At 42.1% G+C, this 14029-nt stretch overlaps 1 protein-coding gene across 1 annotated transcript in view; it reads right to left on the reverse strand.

Annotated features, from left to right (window-relative positions):
• Positions 1 to 9817: 9817 nt before the first annotated feature.
• The window catches only part of SUCLG2 (succinate-CoA ligase GDP-forming subunit beta), a 220251-nt gene continuing 216039 nt past the window's right edge, over positions 9818 to 14029 (reverse strand). The window contains 1 exon segment of the mRNA XM_050957476.1: positions 9818 to 12601. Within this exon segment, the coding sequence (XP_050813433.1) occupies positions 12486 to 12601 (116 nt within the window). The 3' untranslated portion in view covers positions 9818 to 12485.

The raw sequence follows: 14029 nt of genomic DNA on the forward strand, positions 1-14029 counted from the left end.
AAACAATGAGCCTGCTTCCACTTTAAACAGCTTAATTGAAATGATCCATTTTCAAATAGATCAGGTTAAGAGGAATGAGTTTGGCTCTCATCAATGTGACAGTGAATAGGGCCTGGCCATGACTGGCAAGGGAAAAGGGGTTAGGGTTTTCCCTAAAAATGGTTACTACTTTTGAGCTGCTGAGTTACAATTTTATTAAGAACCACCAGTATGGAGTTAGAGACCAGAGGGGAAAAAAAGATTAGTGACCACACTGCTGGTAGTGAAGGCTGTGAATGTGATATACACAGAAGGTCTGAACTACCCTCTTTTTATGCCCATCTTTACAAGAGACTCATGACAGCATGAGGGTGCTTCTGTTACACATGCAACAGATAGCTGAACAAAAGGTAGTGCACATGAAAGTTTCACTGTACAGGCTGCAAACAAGGACTTCACTTCTCATGCTGCCTTGTTTTCAGATCTTAGCAGGATCTGGACGTGGCTGGAGTGGCAGCTCCAGTTTCCATCCTCCTCTTCCTCTTTTTTTTTTTTGTGATCTTACAAACCTTTTGAAGAGCTCACATTTAATGACAAAAAACTGAAATCAATCATTGCTATGGGACACGGTCCTGGCAAACAAGTAAGTGTCCTTTGAAAGCAAACTGTTTTTCAAAGGCCAGCCCCGGGAGGGTGAATTAGGGAACTTCCCAAGTAGAAAAATGGTTACAACAATCATGGAAGCGCTCAGCAGGTTTGCGGACAGAGCTTTCCATGATGGCTACAATCCAGAGGATAGTGGAAAAATTAATCCAGGGAAAACGTTTAGGAAATCAATAAAACTGAAGTCCTAAGGCCAAGAGTGCACATGCAGAATTGAAATGGACTGAATTACAGGCTGTTATTGTCCTAGAAGGTTTCTTCTTGACGGGTGAGCATTTGGCCCTCTGGACATAGGCATGAAAGTGGCAGTAAGTAATATTCATCAAAGTAATAAAGACAAGCTACATTCTGTTGTGGGTGACATATCATGTCTTGGAAATTTTCCTCTGTCTGGTGCATATTCTCCTAAACAGATTTAAGAACTGATGGCCAGATGTTCATTGCACAAATTTTGGAGGATTGTGTTGTCAAACATCCCAATGGGGCTGCAGACAAAAGTTATCTAAAATTAAATACAACTGATTGCATCTTTTGTGCTGTGTTTTGAATATGCCTGTTCGGATTACAGATGATGAGGGATTAACCTCAGCAGCTGGAGTTCAATTTTTAATGCAATCCAGTAAGGAGAAAGCATTTGGGTAGATGGAGCCACTAGTATTACAGGGGTTGCAATTTACCACAGAGTTCACAAATTCACCAACTTTGTATTTTATCATATTTCAGTCAAAGAGAATAACTCAGTGGGCAGCCAAGTTGTGAGACAGACAATGAGGAAAGGTCAGGTTGTGGGTGTCGAACAGTATTGCATTAAACATTTGTCTTGTCTTCTTTAAGTACCAGAAAGATGGAGGTCTTGTCTCCCATAGCAACGTCTTCATAGCCAGATTCTCAGCAGATGTAAACTGTTATCATTCACTGAGGCCAATGAAGTGACACTAATTTCCACCAGCTGAGAATCTGCCCCACATAATGATCATTAGCATGACATGCGTAAGAGATGACTGTAGCCTACAGGAACATCTGCATTCTAACAGAGTGACTCTCTCAGTGGACTGGGTCATAGGTGGTCAGAGCAGGAGTCAGAGCTACTGGTCAGAGGCCAAATGCCAGAGTCAAGGGTCGAGACAGAGAGTTGAAGTCATGAATCAGAGTCCGAATGCTGGAGCCAGTGGGGGAGGAGGAATTAGAGTAAAAAATCAGAGCCAAAAGGTCGGAACTGTATTACCAGGAGCCAAGGAAGGCAGGAGCGGGGCTGGTTCTGAGGCAGGAGCGAGACTGGAATAGGATGGGTGCAGGGCAGAGTTTGGGCTGAAGCTGTGGAGGAGTCAAGCAGGAGCAGGACTTGGAGAGATGAGCACAGGGAGGCAGAGTCCGCGGGCATGCGCATTGAGCTACTGCTGCTGTTAGGTTTAAGAGCCAGCCTGTTGGTTCCTAAGGCAGAGGAATCCATCAGACAGCCTTGCTGGCTCGGTAGGGCATTAGGCTACTGAGCAAGTGAAGCTGACGGCCTGACTCCCAACAGACTCCACAGGCTGGGCTTTATCACCATGGCGTGTGTGTAGAAGTGTTAGTGGGGCTGGCCCAACAGAAAGGTGTTTGCATAACCGTCAGTTCAGTTGATATCAGATTTCTAGGATCATTTTTAAACTTTTTCTACTGCAGGCAGAATATAAAAAGTGTCCGCACAGACTCCTGCTACTGCTAGCATGACTGCAATTGTACACATTTAAGAGAGTAGCAGGAAATGAATAATCTATTTTCCAAGAAGGCATCTTGGGTTTAGATGACTCAGACATGGCTGAATCTAGAAGCGTCAGACTAGGCGGATTTTGTAGCTGCCACTGAAGGGTTGAAGCCTGGTTAGCAGAAAATCAGCTCAGGAGTTTGAAAGTTATTCAGCAAGGTCACACATGGGTACGAGGGGCTCGAGTCACTGGATGGGACCCACTGGTGGAAGCTGAAGGATCACAGCTGAAGGTGGAGAGTTTGATTAGCGAGAGGACGACCTGGTGCAATCCACTTGCAACCTTCACTCTGCAAGGCATCCCAGTGCCTGAGAATGCAACCCAGAAAGTGGATGTGGCCAGCAAAGAGGTGGCAGGACTTGGTTACTTCAGAGATGTGCTGATGTCACATGTCATGGGCACCGGCTTGTTCTTTCTGTCTCTGCTATTTCCATTCCTTTGCCAAGGACCAGGAGATTGGACAGGAGGTGGTAGCTGCGAGATTTTCTGTGCTGGGGGTTGGCCTTTCAAGGATAAGGCAAACTATCTTGCTTTGCAATGGGAATGGCTTCTTTGAAGGTGGCATTGGTAGTTCTCACTGGCAGCAGGCAGAGTTGCTCCTTATGTATCTCTGACTACACTGCCTATAGTCACAGCTCTGCAAAAACCTATTAACATGCAATTATTATTTTTCACTGGTAAGCCCCTTGCCCCCCAAAACCCTGATGTGGAAGGAGAAAAAGACAGCATGGGGCAGAGATGTTGAGAGGCCCGAATAACACAGTCATGCAGGGCTGCAGCATGAGTTGTGGCATTGCTTGTTCCTGCAGATGGAAAGTCCAACCACCTCTCTTCCCGTCCCTGCTTTGGGGAAGGGGGAAGCGGTTGCACTATTCAGGTCTCCTGAAGACCTCACAAGGACCCTCCCACAAAACAGGAGAAGTATCAGCCTGCCGAGCTGGACTTCAAGACAGACCCAGTGCACAACAGCTCCCCGTTGGTTTTGGCATAGGCAGGAGGAACTTTGGATGTGGCTAGACAGGAGTGATGCTTTTGGTCCAATATTTCTAGTGCCTACAGAAGAATCAGGATTTCGACACCCTCCTCCCCTCAATGGCATTCATAGAAAAGGGCCTTTTAAAGGACATAACCCAGTTCATTTAGTTGCTGTGCAGTCCGCCTCTCACTCCTCATTTGGCAGCAGAGGGGAGGGGGAAAACAAAGGCTTTTGATGTTCTATAATGTCCCTGTTATTCTTATGCTGAGATGCACACGGAGCCTGCCTGTGCTTCAGGTTGTCTGTTTTTCCTGACCACGTTCCCTCCAGTCCAGGAAATTACAACGGCAGGAGATTTACCGCCACCACATTGGAAATAAACTTAGAGGGAACAGCTCGGCGGGGCTGCATCACCTTTTGCTGCCCAGCAACTCCTTACGTCCATTAGACTAGAAAGATCAAATTTCTCATTTTCCCCCTGAGCCCCTCTTCCCAAAGTCACGTACAGATACTATGTCACTGTCACCTTTCTGACGGTAGCTGATTGCTTGCATGCGTGGAAGTGTCACTTCGGGCAAGGTAAGGAATTCAGTCTCTAAATCCTATCATACGGTAATTCCCAACAGTGTACAGTTCCCGGAGTAACTGCCTTCTGTCGCTAGCTCCCTTACTTTCTTGCCCTGGTAGATTTCAGCAAAAATGAGCCTTGATTTAATTGAGAATTTAATGCCAGATTGTGCCCCGTTTGCTCTCACAAGAGGACGAGACCCAGATCCAGCACATCCGGTCTTTGAGGACGCGTAAGGAAAGGAATACTGGTTCAATTTTTCCCTGGGTGGAAGCCTCCCTGAAAGGATTTAGCTCCAGGGCTTGTTAGTAGAATAGAGTGGGGCTATGGGGTCCATAGCATCCTCCTCCCAACCTCATGGGGAATCCCAATGTACGGTATTGTTGACTCAAATGATGAGAAGCCCCCTCTGCTAAATGACCACTAAACCCCACTATACCACCGACCAAAAGTTTGTCAGGGAGCCACGCTGCCAAGCAGAGGGTGTGAAAGAACAGGAAGCCTGCAAATTTAAGGGGGTGAAAGCCACTCTGCCTGTTCTGAGGAGGGGGAGAAAACACTAGAACTATTTGTGAGGCTCCCTGTCCCCTGTGTGGGATGAACCGGCCCTTACTCATTGATGGCTGTGTTGTACCTCTCCATGGAAATACTCACAGGAGGGGCAGTGTGGAAGTGGAGGTTGGAAAGGGAATGGATGTTCCTCTCACGGGGACTTCACCAAATCTTCCCTGTAAACAGGGAGGGGACTGTAGAGGAGGCATGGGGAGAGGGGCCTGCCCCGCTCTGCAGCTCCTGGGAGTCTGTGAGGAAGGGCCCTTCCTCCTTCACCCCTCCCAAACCTATTGATAGTAGGCCCTTCCACATTGCTCCTCTGGCACCCCTCTAATGGCATGGCTCCTCTGTAGCACCCCACACCTTTGCGCACCTCCTGCTCTAGGTGGGATGCAGCAGAGACCGAATTAACCACCCCTCCAAGCAGTCTGAATTTATGCACAGACATTTATGCACAGACAACTGCTTAGACGGCTGCTGACTATAGATTTAGGGCACAATCAGTGCAGACAGCCTCCTCACCCTTCCAATCCCTTTGGAGGAGGAGCTTCCTCAGAGAACTTGTATGTTAAGTAGCTGTCATTACAGGCCAGATGGCACACTCCTATCTCTACACAAAAGTCACAGAGACAGTCACCGTATGGAAATGTAGTCAGATGGACCTGGATCAGATGGACCTTTCCTCTTTCCCTGCCTGAAGTGGAAGGGGCGAGCAGGCCTCAAATGAAACTTCTCCTTATGTCTAAGCATTTTTCTCTGTTTGATAAGCAGCGCACCACGAGACAACCCAGGTGTACGACTAATTGTTTGAAATCTGAAGATCGTGCCTTACGAGGCTGAACAAAGCCACTGAAAAGTTTCAGGATTGAACCAACAGTGCATCTATTTTCCTGATGAAAGAAACCTGACATCAAACCTACTACAGCTGGGCTAGAAAAAAAAGTTTTAAATAAATGGGATCGGCTCAAATTTTGCACCACAGTATGAATATACATATACTGATTTCCTCTGGGTGACAGGCAAATCCTGCTACTTTACTTATGAAAGGGCCTCATTAAGCAGAAAAAAAATTGTTGGTGCAACCTGTTCCCTTTTAAATTAAACATATTAAAGTTGATAGATGCTCCTCGTTCTTCGCCCTGCCTGTTATGCAGGGCAATAACAGTGTTCTTTTTGTTAAGATAAATCTTGCGTTTGCATAATCTGATTTTCATTTCCTGACAGCTGGACATCATTCTCTGGGAACTAAATGAAAAGCTGTTTTTCTCAGGAATAAAGTCTCTCTCTGGCTACAAAGAACCCTTCCAGTCATAGAAACCAATATATAGGCACAGATAATGACCGGCCCCAACACAGCTGAAGACTACTGCACCCCATTCCCTGGTACATTGCTGTTGCCCCATTTCACAGCTTGAGTGGAGTAGGGAGAGCAGGATCTGTGTTCCTGGTACTCATCAAACCCACGTAACTTAGGGAAGGGGCTAGGATGTGTCTACATGGAGCTGCAGCAATGGGCAGGTGACACGATCCTCACCTGAGTTACCTGGAAGGATCTGCAGACCTTGTGTAAGAACCGTGATTCAAATTCCTGTCCCTGATCACTGCAGATGAAGCTTGGCGGGCTGAAGTGCAACATGGCATGTTTCACAGATGCTGCCATAACTGTCCCAGTCCTTTTATCCTTCAGTGGCTGCGCCACCGGTGACTTTGAGGGGGTGTCAGAAGCTACCAGCGAATACCGATTTCCAGCTGGTGTTTCTGGTAATGGGTCTTTCAAGTTAATCCGTATGAACTCCCAGGACTTACTATGTTGTTCCCTTAAAGGAATTGTGTCTCTTCTTGCTGGTGCTTTCTTGTCTTGACAGATAAAAAGTATTCAGTCTTTGTCAAGGTTGTCCCCCCAACTCTGAACTCTGGGGTACAGATGTGTGAAAGATCCCCTAAGCTTATATTCTGCCAGCTTAGGTTAAAAAGTTCCCCACAGCACAAATTCCTTTCCTTGTCCTTGGATGATATTGCTGCCACCACCAGGTGATTTACACAAAAATTCAGGCAGGGGTTACTTGGAATCCCTACCCCCCCTCCCAAAATATCCCCTCAAGCCCCTTCACCCTATTTCCTGGGGAGGCTTGAGAATAATATACCAACTAATTGCCTTAGCAATTTGAGTACAGACCAGACCCTTTATCTTCAGGACATTAAAATCAATCAGGTTCTTAAAAGAAAAACTTTATTATAAAGAAAAAAGTAAAAGAATCACACCTGCAAAATCAAGATGGAAGGTAACTTTATAGGGTAATAAAAATATTTAAAACACAGACGACTCCCCTCTGGACTCAGCTTCACAGTTACTAAAACAGGAATAAAACTATCTTTGGAGCATAGGAAAATTTACGAGCTAAAGCAACAGATAACCTAATGCCTTTCGTTGTCGTACTTACAATTTCTGTGATTTTAGATTGATTATTCCAGGTATATTTTCGGGAGATGTTGGAGCTGCTTGGCTTCTCTCTCCATCCGACCAGAGTGGGAACAACAAAGAGAGACACAAACAAATCCTGCCCCCCTCAGATTTGAAAGTATCTTCTTTTCTCATTGGTCAGCTGCCAATTAGGTTATTTGAGCTTCTTAACCCCTTACATATAAAGCAATTTAGTAGAGCTGCCAAGGAGTGATTTTATGCTACCCTTCTTTCTATGTTTATGACAGTCCTCAACATGTGCGGCTGTGCCTAACCAAAAAATTCTGTTGAATATGCATATTAGTGTCTTTTCATACCCAGGTGTCCTGTACTTTGTTATCATGAAGACCTCCAGTACTGTTCCCTGTAAGCTGGCTGGCAAGACAATCCCGTTATCTTTATACACCAGCAAATAGGTAGCTACATCAATGGATTCAGTGGTTCCTGAACTGCGCTGAAGCTAACCAGGCTGGGTTTCCTTCAGTAGATCTACTGGCACACCAAACATAACTCAGGGTCCTTAGACTATTTTTGCCAGATGTCATCACAAGACCAGTCTGAGTCTGTTCTCACTGCCCTCACCTCAATTTGCTCAAATGCAAATCTGACAGTGATCTTTGAAGCATTACAGGTTACTAGGAACAGATGGAATGGGCCCAAGAATTTATGCTTCACAGCTGATGATCTCTGCCCCCTGAGAGTCTTTGAGATGCCAGCTACACTGGACACCGTCCCCAAGATGTGATTTTTCACTAGCTTCACTTCCTGGTCAGTCACATTAATTGCTCTTACACAGATCTCCCCTTTTGGTCCTGCTCAAAACAGAGTTCCGCTAAACAGCAATCCCAACTGGATATTCATAGCTTCAAACTCTCCTACAGGTTCACTGCCGCAGTCCTTTACCCACAGGGGTATTATTGCATGATGTCCTAGCTTCACCATAACTTTATTCCGAGCTATTCATCTCTGTCACTCTGTAGGCATGGCCAAGGCACCTCTAAGGTTCCAAGATTTGCCTGCCAGAGTCCACACTTCCTCTTACCTACATCCAAAATGGATAGCTGAATATTGTCCAGGAACAAATTTGTTTGACTGCTTTACGAGGAATCCATTCCCACTACAACAGCACTAGAAATATCCATCACCATAACAAAAGTCTGTAACACCCAGCTGTAACTTCTTCTTTGGAAGAACTTTAAAGAGATCTTGTCAAACCCTAGTACAGTGTCAGCGTGCAAGGATTTTCATCCTTTTATTCTTGTTCTAATAGGGCCCTGTCCTAGAACCTTTATTAACATATAGTGAAATCTTACGGCCTATGGGACACTTTAAATCCCATTTAAACCCTCAAAACAGACATTAAGAGGGACTTAACTGTGCTTAGATCTTGTACTGGCTCTCTGAACAAGGTGAAATTTTATCCAACTTGTTCTCACCCACAGGCATATTCCTGCTGAGTGTTCTGAGACTATTTTCATGAGTACATGCACCAGGTTAGCCTTTTAGGGCTCAATCCTGCTGAGGTGAGAAAATGGCCGCAAGTTGAGCAGCTGCCAAGGATGGTGAATGCGGTTCTTACCATTCTGTGACCCGACACGCTGCAGTAAAGATAATCAGTCTCGCGCCAACACTGTGCAGAATACCGATTTATAACAGCACAGTTAACGTGACAGGAAATCCGATTCAGGGGTTCCTTTGTTAAGTTACAATCCGAGCCCCAGACACTCATGCAGGATCTGATTAGCCAGAAATGCTGCTCCTCTTGCCTCCACATTCCACCGTAAGAGGTCTTTTGAGCACACTGTGTGTTTATGCATTTCTACTGTGGTTATCAAGGAATTTGTGAGGGAAAACAAGGGGAATGTTAAAAGATGGAAACATACTATCAAAATGTCACATGAACCTACGTTCTGAAGCAAGTTACGTACAATGGCGTTTGACACCATGTGTGCCTTTGGCTGGCGTTATCCAGATGGCCTCTGCTTTGCAATCTGCCTTCCAGTACTTGTTGGGATTCTTATGAAGTAAAATGACTGCTGTGTCACTAATGTCATGCATGGGTTCTGCCTTAGACACTACGCTTCGACCCTCACTCCAATTCCGTCCGGTGACAGTTTGGCCACTCAGCACCCCGTGGATTGTTTGTACAGAAGACAGACAAAGCACCGTGACTCCGAATGGTACAGCTAGAAGCTCACCCTTGTGCGCATACTGAAGCCAGCTGCTGAGTGCCAAACCTCAACAGTCACCGTCTCCGTATGGCTCCACAGTCAGTGCCCAGCAGGACTGAGGCTATGCATCCAAAGGGGGGTGGGGAACAAATGCAAAGACAAATTACAAGTAAGAGATTTGGTTCCAATTCCTTGGCACCAGCAGTTTTGGCACGTTTATTCCATGCAAAGAACGTCACCTCAAGGATATCAAACAACTAAAAAGTAATTTTGAACCCAGCACAATCTAATGACTGGAATGAAAAAATGCTGCTGAATTTGGGATTTATAATCTTCAAACTGCACCAGATAGTGTTGTCAAACCACGGCATCTCTGAAGTGCATGCATTCTCCAGAGTTTATATAGTTTCTGCATGTTGTCCTCAAAACAAAAATAAGGTTTTTGTAAGTGTGCAGTGCACTGCCCCATTCTGTATGTGGATACTGGGTATGAAGCTAGGACAGGACTGGAAACACCTTGGAGGCATACAGCTTAAAAATAACCAACCAAAATGATTAAAAGCCTAAGATCACACAAGGAAATAAATCCACATGGGCTTCAGTTCACAGGTCCATAAGAAGGTGCAGAAATGAAAGGGCAAACAAGTCAGCAGGCAAACAAATCAGTCTTCTTACTCTAAAAAGAATAAGCAGAGTCATTAATTGGGTTGACTTTTGCATTTATTTGGCTAAATATTTGGTGAATATGAAAACATTTTAAAAAATTTCATACTAATGTGCCAAATGTTATATTCTTTATGAATTTAGAAGCAAAAAAGGTAAGTTAGTGTGCATCTTTCACTCATTTTTTTTAGACACATTCCAGTGACTGTTGCAAATTACTGGATCAAAGTAGAGAAGATGCTCATGGTAAGGCAAGAAAAGACTTTCTGTGACCAGTATTAAAAGATCATTTTAAATTTCAAGTACTATTTTCCCCATTAAATGCAAGAAACTGAAATTCACTGTTTAAGGCATGGGGGAGAAATACAGGATCAAGATTTTATCCTGTTGAAGTCAATAGGAATTTTGCCATGGACTTTAGTGAGGCCATAAAGAACAGAGAGGAGCATTTATTCACATGTTCTGGGAAAGCAGGCAGCTCCGTGAACATTAAGATGAATTTTAAAATGAAAAACTGGATCTATTTACAATCATATTTACCACTGGGAGTTGAGACAGCCATATTAAGTTAAATTACTTCCCTCAAAAACCTAAACTCCTTTTCATGGGTTGCTAAATTTAATTACCAGCTCTGTATATTTAAAAAAATTTAGTAGAAAGTTTAAATACAAACTCCTAGGGAAATCCGCACTGCTTCAAACAGCACTGGTAGCAAAAAACATTTAATTCCAACTACCACAAAACTTTCAAAATCACTATTTATTTAATATTATTTTAAAAAGCTATGAGTAATATGAAAATTTGGATTAGCAGCACAGGTCCAAATAAATACTGACTTCTCTCGGATCTATATGCAGCTTAACCTGAGTGAACATATCTATTGTATATGTTGGAGACCATAAGAAAGCTACAAATGGGACCTTAACAAGGAAATATTTACCTTACCACTTTACTGACTGACACAAAAATATTTTTATTTTCCTGTACTTAGAATATGTCATCATACTGAGATGTTTCTGGTAAGTGTTTTTTTCTTTATTTTTTTTTATAAGTAGCCCACCATACAATCATTTACCAGATCCTCATTAAATTAATCAAATACTTATTATGTTGAATTGAATTAGTAATTTTCTTATATGAACAGTAACTCACACTAATATATCATCATTAGAATAGTAATAAACATATTTTTTTCCTTGAGCAACAGCTGAAGGAAGAGGAATTAGGTAATTGCAGAATCTAGCTATACTTGTAGATCTACATAGATTAATAAAAAAATCATTTCTGAATACAAATGTTGTCATGGAAATGTCAACACAAATTTAAATGACAAAGTATTTTTTCCCCAAATAAAGCAGAGTGTTGATTAGAGCGGAGCAAATAATTCACAATGAATAATTTATTAGACAAATTTTACCTTTTTCCCCATTTACAAATTGTTCAGAAACAGATCATGACATGCTCTCATTTGTACATTACTCAAAATTATTCACAAATTTCAGAAAACAGTTTGTGGTCTGCAACGTATACTGCGTTGGTTAGTTACTCAAGTCATATGGTAGTGTCTTCTGTTCCCTGATTGAATGATTTGTGTAAATAATCAACAGCTTGAATTATTATAACAGTACAAATGACTACACAATCAAAATAGGATTTTTAGTGGCTATTCAAGTACCGCAACTTAGAATTTGCTTGTCTAAAGTATTTGCATGACTAAAGCTTGAACATTCAAACGTTTGTGAAAACTGAACAAGTTTTGTTTTTTTTTTAAACAGCAAATCAAAATTCATTTTTGGAAATAAAATGATAATTTTGAGAATTTTTTTTCTTATTACTCACATAGTGCTGCTATTGATTCATACGTTACACTGAATATTCAGAATTGCAATACCTCCTATTACTTAAAGAGTTTATTTTGAAAAGTTGGCAGCCATTAGATTAACTACATACATACACCCATAGATACCGTAGGTCACTGTTACATTTGGACGGACTATACTTAATTTCACCTCCAATGGCTAGCACAATCAATTGAATCACATTTCATCTGTTTACTGGTACAGTATAAGAATGGAAGGTCCTTTCACTACCACAAATAGTAGATTCCATTTTTCTTCCTAATGTGAGGTATACTTTTTATATTTGAATACAAAGATGATATGTTAAGGCATGGAGTGTGATACACCACAAACTTAGAAGAAAAATCCTATATGTCTGGAAAAATATATTTATTGTAAGCAGATTTTGTTTGTTATTGTAAAAATTCATAAAAATACGATCAATCAATCATTAGGATTTACTTCTGCCTGCTGACTCTTTAGGACATGAAAAATGAACTAAAATGTTTTTCCAAAAAAATGCGCAAACAGTATTAGTAGGATTAGGGAACAACCCTATTGACAGGAATCAGTAAGTTAACTGACTATACCTCATTCACAAACCCATCAACTACATTATTTTGGAAAAACACACATGCAAAAAAACCCAGGAACTTTGTGGAATTAAATGTTAATGAACATATTTCTCAATCCAGAAATATGCAGATTGAAGATTCACTAATTTTGCTACCTTTTGGATATGTCAGATAGGTAAGTTCAGCAATACTGATGACTGCTTTAAGGAACCGTTAATAATTCTGTCTGCAATAAGAATGTGAATGTCACTTTTGTGAATCACAGCCCCTCTGCAGGCGAATATCTTCAAGGAGTCATTTGTTTTCCACACTAGCCACTGCTTTCTTTGCTGCATCCTCAAGGTCCCTTGCAGAGGTGATTGGTAACCCGCTTTCATTCAGGATGCGCTGGGCCTCATGAACATTCGTTCCTAGAAAGGAGATTGAAAAGGTTAACTAATGAATACATGTTGCAAATGCTTTCTATTAACCTTCATCAACCTGGTTTAAAGCATTAAACCAGATTTCATTTTGCTTTACAGAGAGGGGAGTCACCTAAGGGTCTGAGCCCAGGAACTCCTAAAATCTAATTCTAACTCTGACAGTGCTTACTTCTGTGGCCTCAGATAAGCTACTCTCTGATAACAGTACTTACCTATCTCACAGGAGTGTTATGAGGGCCCAGGGGCCAATCCAATGTCCACTGAAGTCAATGGATAATTATCCCATGGATAATGGACCATGCTTCATTCCATTAACACTTGTAAAACATTTTGAAGACTAAAGCACTAGACTCAAGTTAGCAGTATTGTTATTAAAAAAACACCCCACCATAGTTATAAATTATAACTCTAAAACCCACCTGTGATGGCCTCAAAGGAGTAAAATTATTATTACTACTTTGATTTTTTAACAAGCTTGAGGTTTCTGAGCAATCCTGAGAATTTGACTGTTTGGGAGTACCTGACGCGGGAAGCCAAGGAATAGTCTGACCCTCTGCCCATAAAGTACCTCTGCACCTCTGCTTAAAGTCCAGGAGGGAAGTGGAGATGGAAGAACATTCATTTGTAAATTATTTAGAAAATGAGCAAGACATTATCCTTTGTTCCTTGAAAGATACCAAATACTATATTATCATTTGTAAGACTGTACAGCTATTGAACCTATGTGCTCTGTTTATAGACAAACACTTCAAATACACTCAACAGAGCGCTCTCATAGTCAGGAGAAAAGGCTATAAATTAAGAGAGACATTTCAGGGAAATGCATGTTTCACACTGTCAGACTCTCATAAAAGGCAAATGGAGAGTTAAATGAGAACTGATTAATGAAAAGAGATGACTGATTGTCATTGAAGCCCTTCGTTTATTAAAGCTACACAGGGACAGGCCCTTGGAAATGTTCTGGCACAGTGATCACATATATTTAGTGTTTCCCCAGAAGACTCTTGCCTGGTTTGATGCAATGTATTTGGCACCTCCTGGAAACACCAAACTGAAAATTATGGGCAGTTTTTACTTGCACTGCATGATGGGTGAGACAAGGATTTAGAAAATTACTTGCAGACTTTCTTTCTCTTAACCCTTTCTGAGGATTTACTAAGCACAAACTGAACATCTAAAACGTCCCAAGCAAGACGGACATGACACTTACAAAGTAGGCTGCCAGGCAACTGAGACCCCAAAATGGAGGATTGTTAAGAACTAGGAAAACTGTTCACAACCATCAGTGTGTTCAGTAATGTTAAGTTTATTCTCCTGTTCATTCATTGACTGCCAACAGGCTCTACTTTTTACCAAGAGGTTCTCCATATGTAAAACAACACTGGGTCAAAACAGTGCATTATAGAAATACGTGAA

Source organism: Gopherus flavomarginatus, chromosome 6 (genome assembly GCF_025201925.1).
Source record: "Gopherus flavomarginatus isolate rGopFla2 chromosome 6, rGopFla2.mat.asm, whole genome shotgun sequence".
Lineage (NCBI taxonomy): Eukaryota > Metazoa > Chordata > Testudines > Testudinidae > Gopherus > Gopherus flavomarginatus.